This window comes from Armigeres subalbatus, chromosome 2, assembly GCF_024139115.2.
Source record: "Armigeres subalbatus isolate Guangzhou_Male chromosome 2, GZ_Asu_2, whole genome shotgun sequence".
Lineage (NCBI taxonomy): Eukaryota > Metazoa > Arthropoda > Insecta > Diptera > Culicidae > Armigeres > Armigeres subalbatus.
Window position 1 is genome coordinate 16,136,653 of NC_085140.1, and position 22,489 is coordinate 16,159,141.

Here is a 22,489-nt window from a genome sequence, read left to right on the forward strand (position 1 = left end):
GACTCGAACCCATGGACATCAGTACGCTAGACTGGTGCTTTCAACCAACCAAGCTACGAAGAACCCCTGCCGGCCTTCGCAACTTAGCAGCTATTGAATGAGCCTGTGATTCCTAAATCGGACGCATAGTCGAAGCACTCACAATCCACTCTCCAATCAAACGCTTCCACATGTGTGTAGTACACATTCGCATTAGAGTGACCGTGAGTATTTATATTGTCTGGCAGCAAACTACCAAACCAACCGTAACTGTTTTGTTCCAAACTTTGCATGCTGTCATTGGCTACTGCAAAGCAAAGCCGATAGAAGAAAAGGAAGTCATTGGAACGTAAAACTTGCACTTTTTTTTACCGGGATCTCAGCAAAACGCTAATATTTTACCGAGACTCAAACAGCCGTTCCCCAGCAAACATGTTTTTTGCCGAGATTTCTGTCAAATTTGCTGAAAATCAGCAAAAAAAAAAAATAGTTTTTTAATTATCTGGCGCACGGCTGTGCGGATATTTTTCGAAAAACTTGTTCAGGGAGCGTCCATACATTACGTAACGCTTGTAACGTGTTGAGTAAAGTGTGACGGTCCATGCGGTCCATACACAATTTTAAGATGTTTCATACAAAAAGTGTGACATAGGGGGGAGGGGGGATTGAAAATGTATTTTTTTGCGTTACGTAATTAATGGATCTTCCTCAGAAGATCACCACCCTTACCGACTCGGTAAGGATCAAATCATTGTGAAGCTAAACGAAACAATCCGAAAGGCCGCCTCCCCAAAGGAATCGATCTCAGCAGTGCAAGTTAGCAAGAAAGTTGGCAAAGGAAAGAAAAACACGGACATTGATAGCTATGACATTTTCACGGGCTCCTCCGACACTATGGACACAAGCCCATCCCTACAAACACAGAAGCGAGGTAGACCTGTGCGCCGATTGCAAATTTGTCGGCGCCGTGTATCGGCGGCTTATTTCAAGCATTAGAAATATTCCGAAATTCTTCCACAAATTCCTCCGTAAATTCAACCAGGAAGTGTAAGCTGTAGTGCTCTGTAAGCTGCTCCAGGTATGGCTCTTAAAGTCCCTCCTGGAATTCTTCCGAAAATCCCTTCAAAAATTCCGCCAGAAGTTCCCCCGGGAATTCCTCCGGAAGTTCCCCGGGAATTCCTTCGGAAGTTCCTCCGGGAATTCCTTCGGAAGTTCCTCCGGGAATTCCTTCGGAAGTTCCTCCGGGAATTCCTCCGGAAGTTCCTCCGGGAATTCCTCCGGAAGTTCCTCCGGGAATTCTCCGGAAGTTCCTCCGGGAATTCCTCCGGAAGTTCCTCCGGGAATTCCTCCGGAAGTTCCTCCGGAATTCCTCCGGAAGTTCCTCCGGGAATTCCTCCGGAAGTTCCTCCGGGAATTCCTCCGGAAGTTCCTCAGGAATTCCTCCGGAAGTTCCTCCGGAATTCCTCCGGAAGTTCCTCCGGAATTCCTCCGGAAGTTCCCCCGGAAATTCCTCCGGAAGTTCCCCCGGGAAGCGCTCCGGAAGTTCCTCTGGGAATTCCTCCGGAAGTTCCTCCGGAAGTTCCTCCGGAAGTTCCTCCGGGAATTCCTCCGGAAGTTCCTCCTGGAATTCCTCCGGAAGTTCCTCCGGAAGTTCCTCCGGGAATTCCTCCGGAAGTTCCTCCGGGAATTCCTCCGGAAGTTCCTCCGGGAATTCCTCCGGAAGTTCCTCCGAGAATTCCTCCGGAAGTTCCTCCGAGAATTCCTCCGGAAGTTCCTCCGAGAATTCCTCCGGAAGTTCCTCCGGGAATTCCTCCGGAAGTTCCTCCGGGAATTCCTCCGGAAGTTCCTCCGGGAATTCCTCCGGAAGTTCCTCCGGGAATTCCTCCGCAAGATCCTCCGGGAATTCCTCCGGAAGTTCCTCCGGGAATTCCTCCGGAAGTTCCTCCGGGAATTCCTCCGGAAGTTCCTCCGGGAATTCCTCCGGAAGTTCCTCCGGGAATTCCTCCGGAAGTTCCTCCAGAAGTTCCTCCGGGAATTCCTCCAGAAGTTCCTCCGGGAATTCCTCCGGAAGTTCCTCCGGGAATTCCTCCGGAAGTTCCTCCGGAAATTTCCGGAAGTTCCTCCGGGAATTCTTCCGGAAGTTCCTCCGGAAGTTCCTCCGGGAATTCCTCCGGAAGTTCCTCCGGAAGTTCCTCCGGAAGTTCCTCCGGGAATTCCTCCGGAAGTTCCTCCGGAAGTTTCTCCGGAAATTTCCGGAAGTTCCTCCGGGAACTCTTCCGGAAGTTCCTCCGGGAATTCCTCCGGGAATTCCTCCGGAAGTTCCTCCGGGAATTCCTCCGGAAGTTCCTCCGGAAGTTCCTCCGGAAGTTCCTCCGGGAATTCCTCCGGAAGTTCCTCCGGGAATTCCTCCGGAAGTTCCTCCGGGAATTCCTCCGGAAGTTCCTCCGGGAATTCCTCCGGAAGTTCCTCCGGGAATTCCTCCGGAAGTTCCTCCGGGAATTCCTCCGGAAGTTCCTCCGGAAGTTCCTCCGGAAGTTCCTCCGGAAGTTCGTCGGAAGTTCCTCCGGAAGTTCCTCCGGAAGTTCCTCCGGGAATTCCTCCGGAAGTTCCTCCGGGAATTCCTCCGGAAGTTCCTCCGGGAATTCCTCCGGAAGTTCCTCCGGGAATTCCTCCGGAAGTTCCTCCGAAAATTCCTCCGGAAGTTCCTTCGGCAATTCCTCCGGAAGAACCTCCGGAAGTTCCTCCGGTAATTTCTCCGGAAGTTCCTCCGGGAATTCTTCCGGAAGCCCCTCCGGGAATTCCTCCGAAGTTCCTCCGAAATTCCTCCGGAAGTTCCTCGGAAATTCCTCCGGAAGTTCCTCCGGAAATTCCTCCGGAAGTTCCTCCGGGACTTCCTCCGGAAGTTCCTCCGGGACTTCCTCCGGAAGTTCCTCCGGGAATTCCTCCTGGAGTTCCTCCGGGAGTTCCTCCTGGAGTTCCTCCGGGAGTTCCTCCGGGAGTTCCTCCGGGAGGTCCTCCGGGAGTTCCTCCGGGAGGTCCTCCGGGAGTTCCTCCGGGAGGTCCTCTTGGAGTTCCTCCGGGAGGTCCTCCTGGAGTTCCTCCGGGAGTTCCTCCGGAAGTTCCTCCGGGAGTTCCTCTGGAAGTTCCTGCGGCAGCTCCTCTGGAAGTTCTTCCGGCAGCTCCTCCGGGAATTCCTCCGGAAGTTCCTCCGGGAATTCCTCCGGAAGTTCCTCCGGGAATTCCTCCGGAAGTTCCTCCGGGAATTCCTCCGGAAGTTCCTCCGAGAATTCCTCCGGAAAATCCTCCGGGAATTCCTCCGGAAGTTCCTCCGGGAATTCCTCCGGGACTTCCTCCGGAAGTTCCTCCGGGAGTTCCTCCTGGAGTTCCTCCGGGAGTTCCTCCTAGAGTTCCTCCTGGAGTTCCTCCGGGAGTTCCTCCTGGAGTTCCTCCGGGAGTTCCTCCTGAGTTCCTCCGGGAGTTCCTCCTGGAGTTCCTCCAGGAGTGCCTCTTGGAGTTCATCGTGGAGTTCCTCCTGGAGTTCCTCCTGGAGTTCCTCCTGGAAAGCCTCCTGGAGTTCCTCCTGGAGAGCCTCCTGGAGTTCCTCCTGGAGTTCCTCCTGGAGTTCCTCCTGGAGAGCCTCCTGGAGTTCCTCCTGGAGTTCCTCCGGAAGGTCCTCCTGGAGTTCCTCCGGGAGGTCCTCCTGGAGTTCCTCCGGGAGGTCCTCCTGGAGTTCCTCCGGGAGTTCCTCCTGGAGTTCCTCCGGGAGTTCCTCCTGGAGTTCCTCCGGGAGTTCCTCCGAGAATTCCTCCGGAAGTTCCTCCGGGAATTCCTCCGGAATTTCCTCCGGTAATTCCTCCGGAAGCTCCTCCAGGAATTCCTCCGGAAGTTCCTCCGGAATTCCTCCGGAAGTTCCTCCGGAATTCCTCCGGAAGTTTCTCCGGGAATTCCTCCGGAAGTTCCTCCGAATTCCTCCGGAAGTTCCTCCGGAATTCCTCCGGAAGTTCCTCCGGAATTCCTCCGAAGTTCCTCCGAATTCCTCGGAAGTTCCTCCGAATTCCTCCGAAAGTTCCTTCGGAATTCCTCCGGAAGTTCCTCCGGGAATTCCTCCGGAAGTTCCTCCGGGAATTCCTCCGGAAGTTCCTCCGGAATTCCTCCGGAAGTTGCTCCAGGAATTCCTCCGGAAGTTGCTCGGAAATTCCTCCGGAAGTTGCTCCGGAATTCCTCCGGAAGTTCCTGGGAATTCCTCCGAAGTTCCTCCGGAATTCCTCCAGAAGTTCCTCCGAATTCCTCCGAAGTTCCTCCGGGAATTCCTCCGGAAGTTCCTCCGGAATTCCTCCGGAAGTTCCTCCGGGAATTCCTCCGAAGTTCCTCCGGAATTCCTCCGGAAGTTCCTCCAGGAATTCCTCCGGAAGTTCCTCCGAATTCCTCCGGAAGTTCCTCCGGAATTCCTCGGAAGTTCCTCCGGGAATTCCTCCGGAAGTTCCTCCGAATTCCTCCGAAGTTCCTCCGGGAATTCCTCCGGAAGTTCCTCCGGGAATTCCTCCGGTAGTTCCTCCGGGATTGCCTCCGGACGTTTCTCCGGGACTTCCTCCGGAAGTTCCTCCGGAATTCCTCCGGAAGTTCCTCCGGAATTCCTCCGGAAGTTCCTCCGGGAATTCCTCCGGAAGTTCCTCCGGGAATTCCTCCGGAAGTTCCTCCGGAATTCCTCCGGAAGTTCCTCCGGAATTCCTCCGGAAATTCCTCCGAATTCCTCCGGAAGTTCCTCCGGAATTCCTCCGGAAGTTCCTCCGGACTTCCTCCGGAAGTTCCTCGGGAATTCCTCCGGAAGTTCCTCCGGGAATTCCTCCGGAAGTTCCTCCGGAAGTTCCTCCTGAATTCCTCCGAATTCCTCCGGAATTCCTCCGGAAGTTCCTCCGGAATTCCTCCGGAAGTTCCTCCGGGAATTCCTCCGGAAGTTCCTCCGGAATTCCTCCGGAAGTTCCTCCGGGAATTCCTCCGGAAGTTCCTCCGAATTCCTCCGAAGTTCCTCCGGAATTCCTCCGGAAGTTCCTCCGGGAATTCCTCCGAAGTTCCTCCGAATTCCTCCGAAGTTCCTCCGGGAATTCCTCCGGAAGTTCCTCCAGGGAATTCCTCCGGAAGTTCCTCCGGGAATTCCTCCGGAAGTTCCTCCGGGAATTCCTCCGGAAGTTCCTCCGGGAATTCCTCCGGAAGTTCCTCCGGGAATTCCTCCGGAAGTTCCTCCGGGAATTCCTCCGGAAGTTCCTCCGGGAATTCCTCCGGAAGTTCCTCCGGGAATTCCTCCGGAAGTTGCTCCGGGAATTCCTCCGGAAGTTCCTCCGGGAATTCCTCCGGAAGTTCCTCCGGGAATTCCTCCGGAAGTTCCTCCGGGAATTCCTCCGGAAGTTCCTCCGGGAATTCCTCCGGAAGTTCCTCCGGGAATTCCTCCGGAAGTTCCTCTAGGAATTCCTTCGGAAGTTCCTCCGAATTCCTGCGGAAGTCCCTCCGGTATTCCTCCGGAAGTTCCTCCGGGAATTCCTCCGGAAGTTCCTCCGGGAATTCCTCCGGAAGTTCCTCCGGAATTCCTCCGAAGTTCCTCCGAATTCCTCCGGAAGTTCCTCCGAATTCCTCCGGAAGTTCCTCCGGGAATTCCTCCAGAAGTTCCTCCGGGAGCCCCTCCAGAAGTTCCTCCGGAAGTTCCTCCGGAAGTTCCTCCGGAAATTCCTCCGTGAATTCCTCCGGAAATTCCTCCATGAATTCCTCCGGAAGTTCCTCTGGGAATTCCTCCGGAAGTTCCTCCGGAAGTTCCTCCGGGAATTCCTCCGAAAGTTCCTCCGGGAATTCCTTCCGGTAATCCTCTCGGAGTTCCTCCAGGGATTCCTCCTGAAGATACCCAAAAAAATCTTTCGGAAGTTCCTCCAAGAATTCCTCCCGAAGTTCTTCCAGGGATTTCTACGGAAAGTCTTTCATGAGTTTCTCTGGAAGGTTCTACCGGAATTCCTCCGAAAAGCCCTACAGGAATTCCTTCGAAAGTTCCTTCAGGGATTACTCCAGGACTTCCTCCGGAGATTCTTTGAAATTCAGAAAATTGTCCAGAAATTCTTGAAGAACTTATTATGGAAATTAGTTTGTGAAATCTAGATCTAGAAAATTTGACTCGCATTCATCTGGGAATTTTGCCAGAAATTCCTACCCCAAAATTCCTCCAGGGATTCTCCCCCTCTGGAAATAAATTCTCCGGAAATTTGTTAAGAAATTCTTCCGATTTTTTCCCAAGAACTCCTTCACAAATTCCTTCAAGAGTCTCCCTGGCAATTTCCACAAAATTTTCTCCAAGAATTCGCCCAGTAAACATACCAGATTTTTTCCAGGAAGTTCCTTTGAAAACTCCTCCGAAATACCATGAGGGAATTACTTCGAAAATTCTTCTGCTTTTTCTACAGACTTCTTTAGAAATTCTCCAAGAATTCTCTCAAAAATATCTAAAAGAATATCCGCGAAAATTCCTTCAAGAACTCTTCCAAAAATATCTCTATATGCTCTCCTGGAAATTTCTCTAGAGAATTCGCCAGCTTATCCAATAAAACGAATTAATATTCAATTAAATTTGACAGAATTTTACAAGCAAGCACAGTTTAAATTTATTTTGATTTAAAAGAACAGGGAGAACGATTGAATAATGCTGTCCAATGAGCAGCTCGAAGTTATTCCCATCTCTCTCATGTCCGTTTGTTGACAAAAAAGAACGAGCAGAACGAGAACAACTTCGAGCTGCTCATTGGACAGCACTAATGTTACGTTTATTTGCATGCTCCAAATATGTGCATGAAATTACACAAATTACAAAAGATTTCGCTTTGTAAATTGATGAAAAAATTTCATTGACAAACTTGAAAGAATTTCCATCGGAGTTCAGGAAAAAATTCTAGAAAGGCAAAAACGTGGAGAATGAGAATAAAAGTCTTGTGCCAATAAAGGAGATAAATAGGAATAATGCAAGAGATTTTATAAAATTATTGCATATTATTCGGCAACTCGGCCATTTTTTTTTGTTTAATATCTTGAAAGGATGCTTTCGACTGTTGTGCTGAATTTTGTTTGACTTTTATCGGCTCTTTCAGTCTTATAAAGCAGCTAAAACGTTATTGCAAATTTTTTAAATAGATGCAATAACGTTTTAGCTGCTTTATAAGACTGAAAGAGCCGATAATAGTCAATTCATTTCATTTATTTAGTTAACATCTAAACAGATAACACTGAATCAACAATTTGACGCCACAATACACGGTTCGAGGCCGCATCTCTCCATCCTCGGATACGCCCCACGCTCGCCAAGTCGTTTTGCACCTGGTCTGCCCATCTCGCTCGCTGCGCTCCACGTCGCCTCGTACCTGCCGGATCGGAAACGAACACCATCTTTGCAGGGTTGCTGTCCGGCATTCTTGCAACATGTCCTGCCCATCGTACCCTTCCGGCTTTAGCTACCTTCTGGATACTGGGTTCGCCGTAGAGTTGGGCGAGCTCATGGTTCATTCTTCGCCGCCACACACCGTCTTCTTGCACACCGCCAAAGATGGTCCTAAGCACGCGTCTCTCGAATACTCCGAGTGCTTGCAAGTCCTCCTCGAGCATTGTCCATGTTTCATGTCCGTAGAGGACAACCGGTCTTATTAACGTCTTGTACATGACACATTTGGTGCGGTGGCGAATCTTTTTCGACCGCAGTTTCTTCTGGAGCCCGTAGTAGGCCCGACTTCCACAGATGATGCGCCTTCGTATTTCTCGACTAACGTTGTTGTCAGCCGTTAGCAAGGATCCGAGGTAGACGAATTCCTCGACCACCTCGAAGGTATCCCCGTCTATCGTAACACTGCTTCCCAGGCGGGCCCTGTCGCGCTCGGTTCCGCCCACAATTTGTCTTTGACGCATTCACCACCAGTCCAACTTTTGTTGCTTCACGTTTCAGGCGGGTGTACAGTTCTGCCACCTTTGCAAATGTTCGGCCGACAATGTCCATGTCATCCGCGAAGCAAATAAATTGACTGGATCTGTTGAAAATCGTACCCCGGCTGTTACACCTGGCTCTCCGCATGACACCTTCTAGCGCAATGTTGAACAACAGGCACGAAAGTCCATCACCTTGTCTTAGTCCCCGGCGCGATTCGAACGAACTGGAGTGTTCGCCCGAAATCTTCACACAGTTTTGCACACCATCCATCGTTGCTTTGATCAGTCTGGTAAGCTTCCCAGGGAAACTGTTCTCGTCCATAATTTTCCATAGCTCTACGCGGTCTATACCCAAGTAACAATTCTGTGACTTTTGGGTTTTATGTGAATTTTAATAAGGTTTTATTGTGGGAATAATTAAAGCCTATTGTTTTATGGTGGTCATAAACAATGCTATAGAATAAAGGTTTTATATCACTCTTGAGCAGGGAATCAATTTTTCTGAAATGCGCTTGCGAAACAAGCGACAAAAGAGAACCAACGACAAAGCTTTGTTTTTGTCGGAGATAATAATGACAAAGATCCGAAAAATTTTGTCAGCAACAAAAAAGAAGACAATCTTGTTGCTAACTTTTCATCCCGTTATTTTGCATTATTTCTAGAGCAAATTTCGGTTTTATGCTATCATAGTTTCTGCTTTTATGGAAATATTCGAGAATCCAACAATGATTACAATATTAGCAGGCTTATTCTGCGTCTCGCACGACTCGAAACGACAATTCTCGTCTCGTTGTCGTGTGACACTTCTCGCTTTATTCCGAATGTCGACTCGCGCGAGGCGAGGCGTTCATTTCGCATCGAGAGGAAGGATGAACCGACACCGAATTGAAGTTCACTCGGAGAAATGTCAAACTAAGAAAAGTTTATCGCTGTATTTAAAACAAGAGCGAAACGAACTATCTTGGGTGAAACATATATTTTCTGTTGCACATTTTTAAGAAAAAAGTGTTATTATTATGATAATTAAACCGTTTTTAGTTATTTGAGTATTTTCTAATAATTTTTTGATCAATTTTTTGATTACTTTCGCAAAATCAAAGATTTGTGGAATTCGCCCTTTTCAGAGAATTGTAAAGATTTGTTTTGATGACAGCTAAATTAAATTTCCTTCGAAAAACGGTGGAATATCCACTCTTTTGATAGTTTAATTTTAGTAAAATCCTGTGAAACCCAAAAAAAAGGATGTTCCGGCGCTGTTTCCGAATTGTGTCTATTGGTAACATGGTGACATGCTTCGGTTTTGTTACTTCGTGCCACCTGCTGCAGGAGAAACCGGATTTCTACAGAAGTTTTGCCGGTACTCGTTTGGAGGTAAGCGGTTCACATTCATGCCGCTTGGCTTCTGAGGTGGAATTCCGTGTGAGGAGAATATTGACAGAGATGATGGGAATCCCGGATGGTTACAACCAACTCTACTGACCTGGCTATTGATATTTTGTTCCCGAATATAGCACTATACAAAAGCATGCCGTTGCACGAAACAAGAAGCTGTTCTTTTCTGAATTTCTAACAGATCTATACAATTGTGCCTAATCTGCGTCTCGTGATCTTATTTTTACTAAAGTGTCCTGTTAATCAATTAAAGTTAAAATAAACGATTTAAAAACCATATCTATATATACCTATATTCTATGAAAGTCATTCACGACAGTCTTCAAATCTTATGAATCATTTTCCCGAGTACCATTTACATATCGTAATCATCGTAAGCCGGATGTTTCCATAGAATAATTCTATGGTAACATCCGGCTTCTTCGAAAACCTATCGCTAAATTTTAAAAATTCGGCAACCTTCGAAAGACATTCATAAAATTGTTCGGAAATTATTTACAGCATTGTTTTCACTTGATTATTTTTTTCTGGAATATTCAGTAGGATTCTTCGAAAATCTGCATCAGAATTGTTTTGATGTCCTCTGTAGGAAAATTCTACTCAATTTCTCAGGGATATTCTGGAGAACTTTCCAGAGAATTCAATAGAATTTTCCAAGGAAATTGAGAAGAATTTATGAAATAATTTGACAGAGTTTCTAATGGAAATCGGAAGAACTTCTAGAGAAAATACCTCATTAAGAAATTCCCTAATTTCCCTAAATTTCCTTGGAAAATGCCCAAGAAAAAAAAGATAATTTCCCAAGGAAATTCAAAGAACTTCTTGGGTACGTCAATGAAATTTTACACATAAATTCTGGAAAACTTCCCACTGAAATTCAGGTAACTTTTTAGTAAATATCAGAATACTTTCTCAAGTAATTTCAGGAAGACTTTTAAAGAAATTTCAGGTGAATTTTCCAGGGAAAATCAGAGATGCAATTTAAAAAAAATGTCAAAGAAGTTTATAGGAACTTCCTTGTAAGTATATAGGTACAAGGCAATTTCTCAAAATGAAATGAAAGGAATTTACCTAGGAAATTCAACAGAGTTTCTCAATACATTGCAGAAGAATTTTCCAAGGAATGTAAGGTGAACTTCCCAATAAAACACCGATGAATTTTTAAACGAAATTGAAGGGAATTTTCCAATAACAACAGGGCAACTTCTCAAAAATAAAAAATAAAGAATCAGAGAAATTGACCAAGGAAATTCAGAGGAATTTCTCATTAAAAACAGCACCTTACGATTTCAAGTGAAATTTCCTTCAGGAATTCCTTTGAAAGTTCCTCCAGGAATTTCTTCGGAAGATCCTCCAAGAATTCCTTCGGAAGTTCCTCCAGAAATTCCTTTGGAAGATCCTATACGAATTCCTCCGAAAGATCCTTTACGAATTCTTCCAGGAATTCTTCCGGAAGTTCCTCCAGGAATTCTTCCAGAAGCTCCTCCGGAAGTTCTTTCAAGAACTCATCCGGAAGCTCCTCCAAGAATTCTTTCGGAAGTTCCTCCAGGGATTCCTCCAAATTTTCCTGCGGAAGTTCCTTCAGAAACTCCTCCAGGAATTCCTCCGGAAGTTCCTCCAAGAATTCCTTCTGAAGTTCCTCCAGGAATTCCTCCGGAAGTTCCTCCAGGAATTCCTCCGGAAGTTCCTCCAGGAATTCCTCCGGAAGTTCCTCTAGGAATTCCTCCGGAAGTTCCTCCAGGAATTCCTCCGGAAGTTCCTCCAGGAATTCCTCCGGAAGTTCCTCCAGGAATTCCTCCGGAAGTTCCTCCAGGAATTCCTCCGGAAGTTCCTCCAGGAATTCCTCCGGAAGTTCCTCCAGGAATTCCTCCGGAAGTTCCTCCAGGAATTCCTCCGGAAGTTCCTCCAGGAATTCCTCCGGAAGTTCCTCCAGGAATTCCTCCGGAAGTTCCTCCAGGAATTCCTCCGGAAGTTCCTCCAGGAATTCCTCCGGAAGTTCCTCCAGGAATTCCTCCGGAAGTTCCTCCAGGAATTCCTCCGGAAGTTCCTCCAGGAATTCCTCCGGAAGTTCCTCCAGGAATTCCTCCTTAAGTTCCTCCAGGAATTCCTCCGGAAGTTCCTCCAGGAATTCCTCCGGAAGTTCCTCCAGGAATTCCTCCGGAAGTTACTCCAGAAGTTCCTCCAGAAGTTCCTCCAGAAGTTCCTCCAGAGATTCCTCTGGAAGTTCTTCCAGGAATTCCTCCGGAAATTCCTCCAGGAATTCCTCCGGAAGTTCCTCCAGGAATTCCTCCGGAAGTTCCTCCAGGAATTCCTCCGGAAGTTCCTCCAGGAATTCCTCCGGAAGTTCCTCCAGGAATTCTTCCGGAAGTTCCTCCAGAAATTTCTCCTGAAGTTCCTCCAGGAATTCCTGCGGAAGTTCCTCCTGGAATTCCTGCGGAAGTTCCTCCTGGAATTCCTGCGGAAGTTCCTCCAGGAATTCCTCCGGACGTTCCTCCAGGAATTCCTCCGGAAGTTCCTCCAGGAATTCCTCCGGAAGTTCCTCCAGGAATTCCTCCGGAAGTTCCTCCAGGAATTCCTCCGGAAGTTCCTCCAGGAATTCCTCCGGAAGTTCCTCCAGGAATTCCTCCGGAAGTTCCTCCAGGAATTCCTCCGGAAGTTCCTCCAGGAATTCCTCCGGAAGTTCCTCCAGGAATTCCTCCGGAAGTTTTTCCGGAGGTTCCACCAGGAATTCTTCCGGAGGTTCCACCAGGAACTCCTCCGGAAGTTCCTCCAAGAATTCCTCCGGAAGTTTCTCTAGGAATTCCTCCGGAAATTCCACTGGAAGTTTCCCAGGAATTCCTCCGGAAGTTCCTTCAGGAATTCCGCCGAAAGTTCCTCCTGGAGTTTCACCGGAAGTTTTCTCCAGGAATTCCATCGGAAATTCCTTCGGAATTTCATCCAGGAATTCTTTTGGAACTGTCTCCAGGAATTTCGGATGAATTTCCGAGGTAATTCCTGGAGAAATTTCCGATGTAATTCCATAAGGAATTTTTAAGGAGTTTCTGCAGGAGTTTAAAAAAATTGTGGAATTTCCGAAGGTATTCCTGAAGAAGTTCCGAAGTGGTCCCTGGAGATATTTCCGAAGAAATTCCAGGAGGAGTTTCCGAAGGAGTTCCTTGAGAAGTTTTCGAAGCAGTTCCTAAAGTAATTTCCGAAGAAATTCCTGAAGGAATTTCCGAAGGAGTTCCTAAAGGCATTTTCTAAGGGACTATATTTCTGAAGTTATTCTGGAAGAATTGCAAAAGGTTTCCAAAGTGATTTCTGGAGAAGTTCCGTAGTAATTTCTGAAGGATTTTCCGAAGGGGTTCCTGAATGAATTTCTGACGGAATTTCTGAACGCAATTGCGAGGGAACTCCTGGAGAAATTTTCAAAGTAATTCCTGCAGGAGTTTCCAAAGGAATTTCGGAAGGTATTATTGAGAGAAAAACCGAAGGAATTCCTGAAAAAATCTCAGAAGTAATTCCTGGGAATATTTCCAAAGCAATTCCTGGAAGAGTTTTTGAAAGAATTTCTGCAGGAGTTTCCGAATGAATTCCTCTAGTAGTTTCCGAAAGAATTCCTCTAGGAATTTTTGAAAGAATTCCGCTAGGAATTTCCGAAGGAATTCCCTCGGGAATTCCTGAATAAATTTCCAAGTTAATTCCTGGACAAATTTCCAAAGTAATTCCTGGAGAAATTTTCGAAGGAGTTTCTACAGAAGTTTAAAAAAATCTGAGGAATTTCCGAAGGTATTCCTTAGAGAATTCCCGAAGGAATACCTGATGAAATTTCCGAAGTGGTCCCTGGAGATATTTCCAAAGTAATTCCTGGAAGAATTCCCGAACGAAATTGCGACTTAATTAACTTACTAAAACTTACAAAAAAATACGCTGGACCGGCGGAAAGACGCTTCATTTATTGCAATAAAACCCTTGGGTAAACCCGTATTTGAAAAAAAAATCTCCCGCGCCCTGCCCAATATGACCCCAAAAACAAACAACGTAGGTTTCTGTTGCTTAAATTGACTCAAAAATAAATGTTTGCGAACCATTTAATCTCAAGAGGGTACAACCGAGTGACAAATAAACATTTCAACAAGTACTATCAACCTCAAAACTAAAGTTTAAGCACATGTAAGAACTAAAATTTAAGCACCGGTTTACTTCATTCTCCTTCGAAGAACTATCGTCCTTTCCTCATCCGATCCCCCATTAATATTAGCGGACCAAACTAGTGTAAAATAATGGAAATAAATATTTATCCTCTCCAATGTTTTCAATTTATTACTTTTCATACTGCACGAGAAAAGCACTCGTATTACTAGGTGGATTAATCTGGATTTTTCGTTTTTGGACCATTCTCGTTTGCTTCTGACGTACTGACAAATCTCGCATGAAATCCTCGCTCCAGTCAGACTTTTGTCGACATAGAACGACTATCAGAATGCACTGAGAGTTCATCGAGGTTCATCCACATCGACAATTGTCATTTCATCCGACTACGGGAATCGAATGACGGGTACGACTCGACTCGTGTCGATTCGCACGAGACGCAGAATAGACCTGTAGCATCGTATTCTCGGAAATATCAGAGCATGCAAGGCAAATGATTCTTGTCATATTGTGTTCGGGTTCTGATAAAGGTTTGTCGCTAGGTGCGTTTGTCAGTAACAAACTCTGTTGACGACAAAGGGTATATTGTTAGGCGTTGCTCGAATATTGATTCCCTGCTCTTGAGATATCCATAAAACTCTTATAAAACGTGTTTTAAAACTGAACTTTTTGTTAACTTTGAAGATTTAAAAATAGTTTTATTATTGCTTTCAAATGCGTCATAAAACCAGTTTGAGTTACTGCTTCAAAACTACTCAACGTGACTGGATCTATTCGCCATGTTGAATTTGGAAAGCAGTGTTGCTGTATAACTTATACGTGAATCATGCAATAAGACGCATAATGAGGTTAGAATTCATATCGACATAATGTGAGTGCCATGTGTTTTTGATAAATTTAAGATGCTTCTCATTTCCCAAATTTAAAAACATAGCTTAAAAGGGACAGGTAAAAAATCCCCTGGTCATAAGAATCTCCGGTGTTATCCAGTAACATCAATAAAAGTTTGTCAAAAACAATTCGATTTCTGTCAATAGTAATTATGTTCTTTGAGAAGGGTTATTTGGATATTATTGAACTGTAACTCTTATGTTAGTTTTGATTTTGATGTGGGAAATAAGACACATAAATATGAAATGCTGTTAAATATATACACTCAATTGGATTGCGACTTTTCATGAAAAGCCGATGCGATGAAGAATCATTTTAATTCACAATGATTTCGAGTTTCCGGTTTTTAAAAAAGTGAAGTAGGAAATAATGTTTACATTTTCCTCATGCACATGTACTCCTGGTTAAAGAATTTGGCCCTGTATACACATATTTGATTCCTACGAATTACACAAAAAATACGAAAGTGTAATATTCCATATATTCGTAAGTTCACTAATTTCAGGAAATTACTAGCATTCGTAGATTTCTTATACGGATCCGCAAATCCGCCGAGAGCTTTAATTTCCACAGATTTGGCATCTTTGCCCGTATGATGAAAAAGTGCTTCCCGCCTCTGCCACTAGGCTGCATGTTATCGAACCGAAGGCCATCTGTTGTAGGGAAGTGTAATCATGACAAAGTTTTATAACAAGTTTAAAACGGTCATGAAGTAACCAAGGAGAATTATTAAGGTTATCACAAAAGCCATTGAGCTATTTATCGCCAGATTTTTTGTTTTCATAAAAAGGAATGTCGCCATGTTGAAACAATGATCTACGTCATAGCCGTGATTCAAAAAATACATCAATTATGACCATAAAAACTATTCATTAGAGGAATAGAATTATTTCTTAGGTTTTTTGATAGAACCATGGTTACTTTATTACAAATTATTTAAAATTGAAATATTTTGAGTAGTTTGGAAAATTATTTAATTTTCTATTTTCATGTGATTATTTGATAATTTCGAGGCGCGTTGATTTTAAGCTTCTACAAACTCAATATTCACAATAAATTTGGTTGCGCATGTCATTCTGTTGTATGAACTTCTTAAATAATGCTTCATTTTCAACATCAACCATAAGTAGAATCAGAAGCATTATTTTTCACACATCACCTTTACATAGGGAACATTGTTATCTAGTGAAAATGAAAACAAAGGCAATGAAATGACAATAAATATAATCCATAATATGAAATTTAAACAGTTTTATTGTTACTCTTATGATGGTTACGACAACCTCTTATAGAGTACCAACAAATTCAATACAATGTTTTATTGTTGTTTTATTACTACTCTTAATACGGTTTTAGAAACTTCTTCTAGATTGGTCCATTAGGCCGAAAGGCTATCTCAATGATGTTATGAAGAGGTTTTGGTGGAGTTATTAGTTTTATTAGCAACTGGTCATGAAAACCTCTTATAGAGCATGATAAATCTTAAAATGTTACTTGGGTACTGTCGTATGCCGCCTTGAAATCAACGAACAGATGGTGCGTTGGGACCTGGTATTCACGGCATTTTTGAAGGATTTGCCGTACAGTAAAGATCTGGTCCGTTGTCGAGCGGCCGTCAACGAAGCCAGCTTGATAACTTCCCACGAATTCGTTCACTAATGGTGACAGACGACGGAAGATGATCTGGGATATCACTTTGTAGGCGGCATTAAGGATGGTGATCGCTCGAAAGTTCTCACACTCCAGTTTGTCGCCTTTCTTGTAGATGGGGCATATAACCCCTTCCTTCCACTCCTCCGGTAGCTGTTCGGTTTCCCAGATTCTGACTATCAGTTTGTGCAGGCAAGTGGCCAGCTTTTCCGGGCCCATCTTGATGAGCTCAGCTCCGATACGATAATAGTCAAATAAACAAAAAAAAAGTTCAATATCTTGGCTGTGCATATGCACCTCCTAGGAGGTTGAGGGTTCGAGTCCCTCCAAGACACGTAGATTATTTTTCGCAAATTTCATATCAATTTGTCCATTTCGAAACATGTGCTGTGCATATACACAGCCAAGATATTTAACAAGAGATTTTATATTTTATATCAGGACTTCTAGTAGAATTCGGTTACCAAGAAGAATCCCACAATGCCGTAAATATCCTTAATTAAGGTTTAGAATTAAGAAATAAATCTGGATTATCGAAAAAATACTAGGATATGATAATCTACTGCAATGAATAGAAGTGTCCATAACAAGTCTCTTTCATCTCCCTAATATATTTGTAAAAAATGTGTTCTGTTTTCCCATTTCCAGGTGGCCGCTCCAAAGACGGCTGTCCGCTGATAACCTTTCCGGACTACAACAACTTCCACAATCTGTCCGATCTAGACTACCAAAAATTGATCCTGTACCTCACCTCGGTGCCGTCCCTTTCGGAAGCGGACCTCGGCTTCAATCTGATAATAGACCGGCGGAAAGACCGCTGGGCAGCGGTGAAGGCCGTGCTCCTAAAGATCTCCATCTATTTCCCCGCGATGGTGCACTTTGTGTACGTGCTACGGCCGTCCGGGTTCCTCCAAAAAGCCATCTCCGAGGTGAGCAACAAGTTCTTCAAGGACGAGTTCCGGTTTCGGGTCGTGGTGTGCGCCACGCTGGACGACCTGCACGAGTACATTTCGCGAACCCAGCTGACCGGGGAGCTGGGCGGCGATTTGGTGTACTCGCACCACGACTGGATCCAGCAGCGGATTTCGCTGGAAAAGTTCTCCGGTTTGACCAATATGATCTCGTGCAATTTGGACGCGTTCATGAAGATGCTCCACGAGATGGAGTTCCCGAATTCGGTGGATGCGACCGAGAAGCTGATTGAGGAACAGGGGGATCAGTATGAGAAGCTGAAGGTTTGATTCGTTAAGAAATGAGAAATGAGAAGAGAGTGTTAATGAATGCTTATTTTTTAGGAGGACATTATGGCCGCTGGTCGGCATGGCGAGGTCCTGCTAGAAGAGATGCGAATGAAGAAGGAAACCGATAAGGAGACTGTCGAACGGTTCGGTAACATAAGCTCGATTGAAAGGTATGTTGTTTTGACTCCAAGGCTAAAAGTTTTGTCAGAACTAGTAAACTAGCTTACTGTTAGGCTCGAAAAATCTAACCAAAATATGGAATGCTATCTGTTTCTGTCCCTAAATTCTGTTGAATTCAACCAAGGAGAATGAATGTTTCCTCTTTTACTATTATTGCTAACAAAAATTCTAATTCTATTGGTTCAATGTTTATGGGGATGAACCAAGCTGAAATATAGAACTTAGAAGATAGATTATCAGCTTGATTCATTCTAATTAACCTAGCTTTAAGTTTTAGTTCTTAGTGTTTAATTTGCCTTGCACTGGTAATTTCTCCCAGAAAATGAAAAATGAACTTATGTCTGTTGATAACATAAAATAACAAGTCCTTTATTCCGGTTCAAATTAAATCAACGAAGGAACAGTCGCGATACGTGTTCATCGTTATTTTGCTGTAGTTTGCGTGTTTCATTTCTCCTAGGTTGTCCCGATGATTGTTGATTTACTAATTCCAATTTTAGAAAAAGCAAACGTTTGATGCTTGTGGCATTTGAATTCAATGTTAGTATTGTTATATTTGTCCATCATATAAATCATTTTCCGACATCAATCGATAACTCTTGCTTGCTTAAATCTTGTCGAAAAAATTGCCTCCAATTGCTTTACAATCTAGATTTATTTTAATTTTTGTTTTCGACTTTGTAAAGACGTGTGCAACCATCTCTTTGTTTCTGTAATGCCGTTGTTATGACCCAAAAGGCCAAGTTGTTCAGGACGGAACAGAATTTTGGAATTAAAAAAACTTAACTCTGTTCGCTTTCAACCGATGAATGTGACAAGGTCTAGTTTTCCATTGGGTTGCCAACAATTTGTTGTAAACTTTTTTTTATAAGGAACTTTCCATAAATCGCTCATCATATAGGCACTCATCCCGTATGAGGCTTTTTTTTTTGGATTAACCATTGATTCCATTTCATTGAACTTTTATAGTACCGTGACCTGCCCTAATTCCGCGCATCGCCTAATACCGTGGTTTTCATCAAAAATCAGAACCTGGCTATCATGGACATCGTATTATTTGGTGAAATGTTCAAACATATTATGTTTGAACATTTCACCAAATAATGTGATGTCCATGATAGCCAGGTTCTGATTTTTTTATGAAAACCACGGTATTAGGCGATGCGCGGAATTAGGGCAGGTCACGGTATACCCGTGTCATTTGTTTAGTGCATGTCTTTCTGCTCCATTTCTATTGAGAAGAAATGAAGTAGTCATTTTTTATTCATATATTTCTCAAGCTTAATGTAAGGCCTCTTTAGATTAAGGTACCGCTATTTATACCATTCGAAAAATGGCTTATACCAACTCTCAAAGGCGCGCCCCTCAATCAGTTTCGGCTCAACAATAAGTGGGATAATACTGATTTTGGCCATGCATCGGTACTGAAGTTCAAACATATTTTTGGTTCTTCTTATGAGTTCCGAATTCGTTTTTGTATAGAGATCTGATATCATTGCGTTTCCAAATCTTACCTTTACACAGAGCTCTAATCAGTCAGAGGGTTCAGCAGATCCACCAAATTCGTATCCGCTTCTTTCCTAATTAATCAGCGCTCTGGATCTTGGAGATTCATGTCGTCGGCTTCGAAAACCAGCCTAAGATTGAATTACGTTTTTACAATTTACTCCATTGACTCCATCCAAAAGGCGCAAAAAATGGGTCATCTAAAAGCAAGTTATAGTCGTTCCATACTCTTCCGACCATCACTCATAAGTATTAACAAGAATAGTAAGAACTAGAGCACAGTGTGGTAGATCTTACTCCGTAATGCAACACGTGTCTACCCAGCATTAAGGGCTCCGTTAACTGCCTGGCTTATTGTTTCATCCCCCAGGCCATTCATACCCTCAACACGGGTCGCCTGACACCTTGGGATTCGGGGTTAGGGACGTCATATTGTCAGCTTCACTGTTATGCACTACTTCAGAGTATCCATATCACAGCGTAACGGGGTATGAGGCTTACTTGGGTGCTATCTCTAACACACCCTGCACTCTCTCCGATGCACCATACGAGTCTTACGTACTCACGCTCACGCTTGAGACTTATTTGGGTGCTCATTCTAGCACACCCTGCCTGCTCTTCCTGACACACGCTCTGGAACACCATGTGGAACTTACTTGGGTTCTCACTTCTGACATGCCATGCGAGACTTACTTAGGTGCCTATAACATACCTAGTAAGTCTGACTTGGATGCTCACCCTTGAGGTGTCGATAGCGATAGGTTTTACCAGAATTCTACGCTACGACCCTCCTACCTCGGCATGTGCAGTCCATACTCATACCTATGCGCTTACTCTTCTGCCATACCATTGCGATAATATTACCGCGACATGCGCAAACCTCTCATTTGTTAACTGATTGTATGACATTTTCCAGAAAACCATTTGCCAGAATCAATTTGCCAGAATATACCCTATGCCAAAAAGTCATTCCCCAGAATAGACCATTTCTCGCTTAACTTTTCAAAAGGACCTAAGTAACATTTTTTTCATGAATTAATTTGAATAGCGCAATCAACAGAACAACATGAAAGCTTTTGATTGCAATACTCAAATTAATTTATGAAAAAAATGTTAGTTAGGTCCTTTTGAAAAGTTAAGCGAGATTTGCCAATATGAAATATGCCTGAATGTACCATTCCCCAGAAATAGTAAAACTGGAAATTCCAATTATTATTGATGGCTAAAGAATAGAAAAAAAAATAAATAAGGTAATTTTGCATAACGTGAATTGGTATCATATCATATCTACAATAAGATAATATCATTTTAAGTCATACTAGACGCCATTTGTTTTCATTGAAGAAGTTATATCTACAAGTCTAGGCAAAATGTCTATCTCTAAAAAAGAAATCATATCCACAATTGACATATTCAAACACGGACACGGGCAACAACCTACGTTTAAAGAAGGGATAACATCTACTTCTTCTTCATTGGCATTACATCCCCACTGGGACATAGCTACCTCGCTGCTTAGTGTTCATTCAAAGCTTCCACAGTTATTAATCGTAAGGTTTCAAAGTCAAGTTACCATTTTGGCATTCGTATATCATGAGGCTAACACGATGATACTTTTATGCCCAGGGAAGTCAAGACAATTTCCAAACCGAAAATTGCCTAGACCGGCACCGGGAATCGAACCCAGTCACCCTCAGCATGGTCTTGCTTTATAGCCGCGCATCTTACCGCTAGGCTAAGGAGGACACCGGGATAACATCTATCCTTGCCTTAATCGGAGCAAGCACCTTTTTTTATAAAGAAATGGATCATATCCACCATTGCTTCTTTTCTGACAACCGCCTATTTGCAAAGAAGGGATCACATCCACTATTGCCTTAATTCGGACTAGCGCCTGCTTTTAAAGAAGGTGTCACATCCACTATTACCTTAATCCGGGGGAATGGTACATTCTGGCGAATGGCTTTCTGGGGAATAGTCCATTCTGGCAAATTGATTCTGGCAAAAGGTCTTCTGGCAAATTACTTTCTTGCGAATGTCATACAACCTTGTTAACTACACGGAACAACTCATTTTAAGGTTCCTTTCACTCAAATCCGCCCTTGCGTGGAAGTAGCCAAAAATAAGTAAAATGCGAAAAAATCCGGTAGGTACTTTGCCTTTACTCCCGTGTTGAATTTTCACCCACTATGAAGTTTCACCAACTCGAATTTATGTTATTTCCATTCACCCGAGACTATGGTGAAAACAACTCAAATTTGCGCTTCATGCTTAGGTCTAAACTTGAAGAGACAGAAGCTACCAATTCCTTGATCTGTATTCAGGCCGATACCCATTTGATCGAAAGTTTAATTTGCCCGAAATTTCGTTTGGCAGAATAGGTCAGTTTTTTCTGAAATGTTCGTTTGGCAGAACAAAAGATTTGGCGACATTTTTTGGTTCAATCAAAGTTAATTGCCTATTTCCGGGGATTGAACCACCCGACTTGGACGTTAATTTACAATGTTATGAAAACTCATATGTGAATATGTACGTTATATGGAAGATATTGATTTGGAAAATGTATTGGAGGTAACCACTTTCCCTTCGATGGGACTCGAACCCATGACCCTAGCATTTCTCAACCAATAATAGAGATCAGCATATCGTTGGAAAGAGGAAGAGTGTGTCCTCAATTTACAATAATAAAAATAGAGGCTGTCATATTGAATTTGGTCGCCATCTCAGATTTATTTTTGAAAACTATTCTCCGCTAGGCTGCAATCACTGATTTTGAATATTACTACATTGATGGAAAGCTTAGCTTATATGGATCGTTGTGTCCAAAACTCTCAGGTTTATTTTTTTTGTTCTATCGAAAGTTATGTATGATTTACCAAGTTATCTTTTTAACACCCATCTGACCAGGCGGTGCTAAGCTGTCAAATGTTTGTTGCCTCCAATCAAGCGAATGCCGACGGCACTAACACTACGCCGTAGTCTATGAAAAATAAACACTGCAGTGAGTAAGAATGTTCTGAAACGCACAAAGTTTGGATAATGCCAGAAACAACTGTTTCTGCTCAGCAAAGAGTTTCTTCTACTGGTGGCTGGAAATCGTACATACTTTGGACTCCGCAAGACGCTCCGATCGAATAGAGTTCGCCGCCGTACCAAACTGACAATCTACAAAACGCTCATTAGACCGGCAGTCCTCTACGGACACGAGACCTGGACGATGCTCGTAGAGGACCAACGCGCACTTGGAGTTTTCGAAAGAAAAGTGCTGCGTACCATCTATGGTGGGGTGCAGATGGCGGACGGTACGTGGAGGAGGCGAATGAACCACGAGTTGCATGAGCTGCTGGGAGAACCATCCATCGTTCACTCCGCGAAAATCGGAAGACTGCGGTGGGCCGGGCACGTAGCCAGAATGTCGGACAGTAACCCGGTTCTCGACAACGATCCGACGGGCACAAGAAGGCGAGGTGAGCAGCGGGCAAGGTGGATCGATCAGGTGGAAGATGACTTGCGGACCCTCCGTAGATTGCGTGGTTGGCGACGTGTAGCCATGGACCGAGCCGAATGGAGAAGAC

At 44.1% G+C, this 22,489-nt stretch overlaps 1 protein-coding gene across 3 annotated transcripts in view; it reads left to right on the plus strand.

Annotated features, from left to right (window-relative positions):
- LOC134217961 (guanine nucleotide exchange factor DBS) overlaps positions 1-22,489 on the plus strand; it is a 502,406-nt gene that overhangs the window by 106,473 nt on the left and 373,444 nt on the right. For all 3 annotated transcript variants that reach the window (XM_062696807.1, XM_062696808.1, XM_062696809.1), the window contains exons 3-4: positions 16,636-17,222; positions 17,283-17,398. In XM_062696807.1, coding sequence (XP_062552791.1) covers positions 16,636-17,222; positions 17,283-17,398 — 703 coding nt within the window. The remainder of the gene's footprint in view (positions 1-16,635; positions 17,223-17,282; positions 17,399-22,489) is intronic.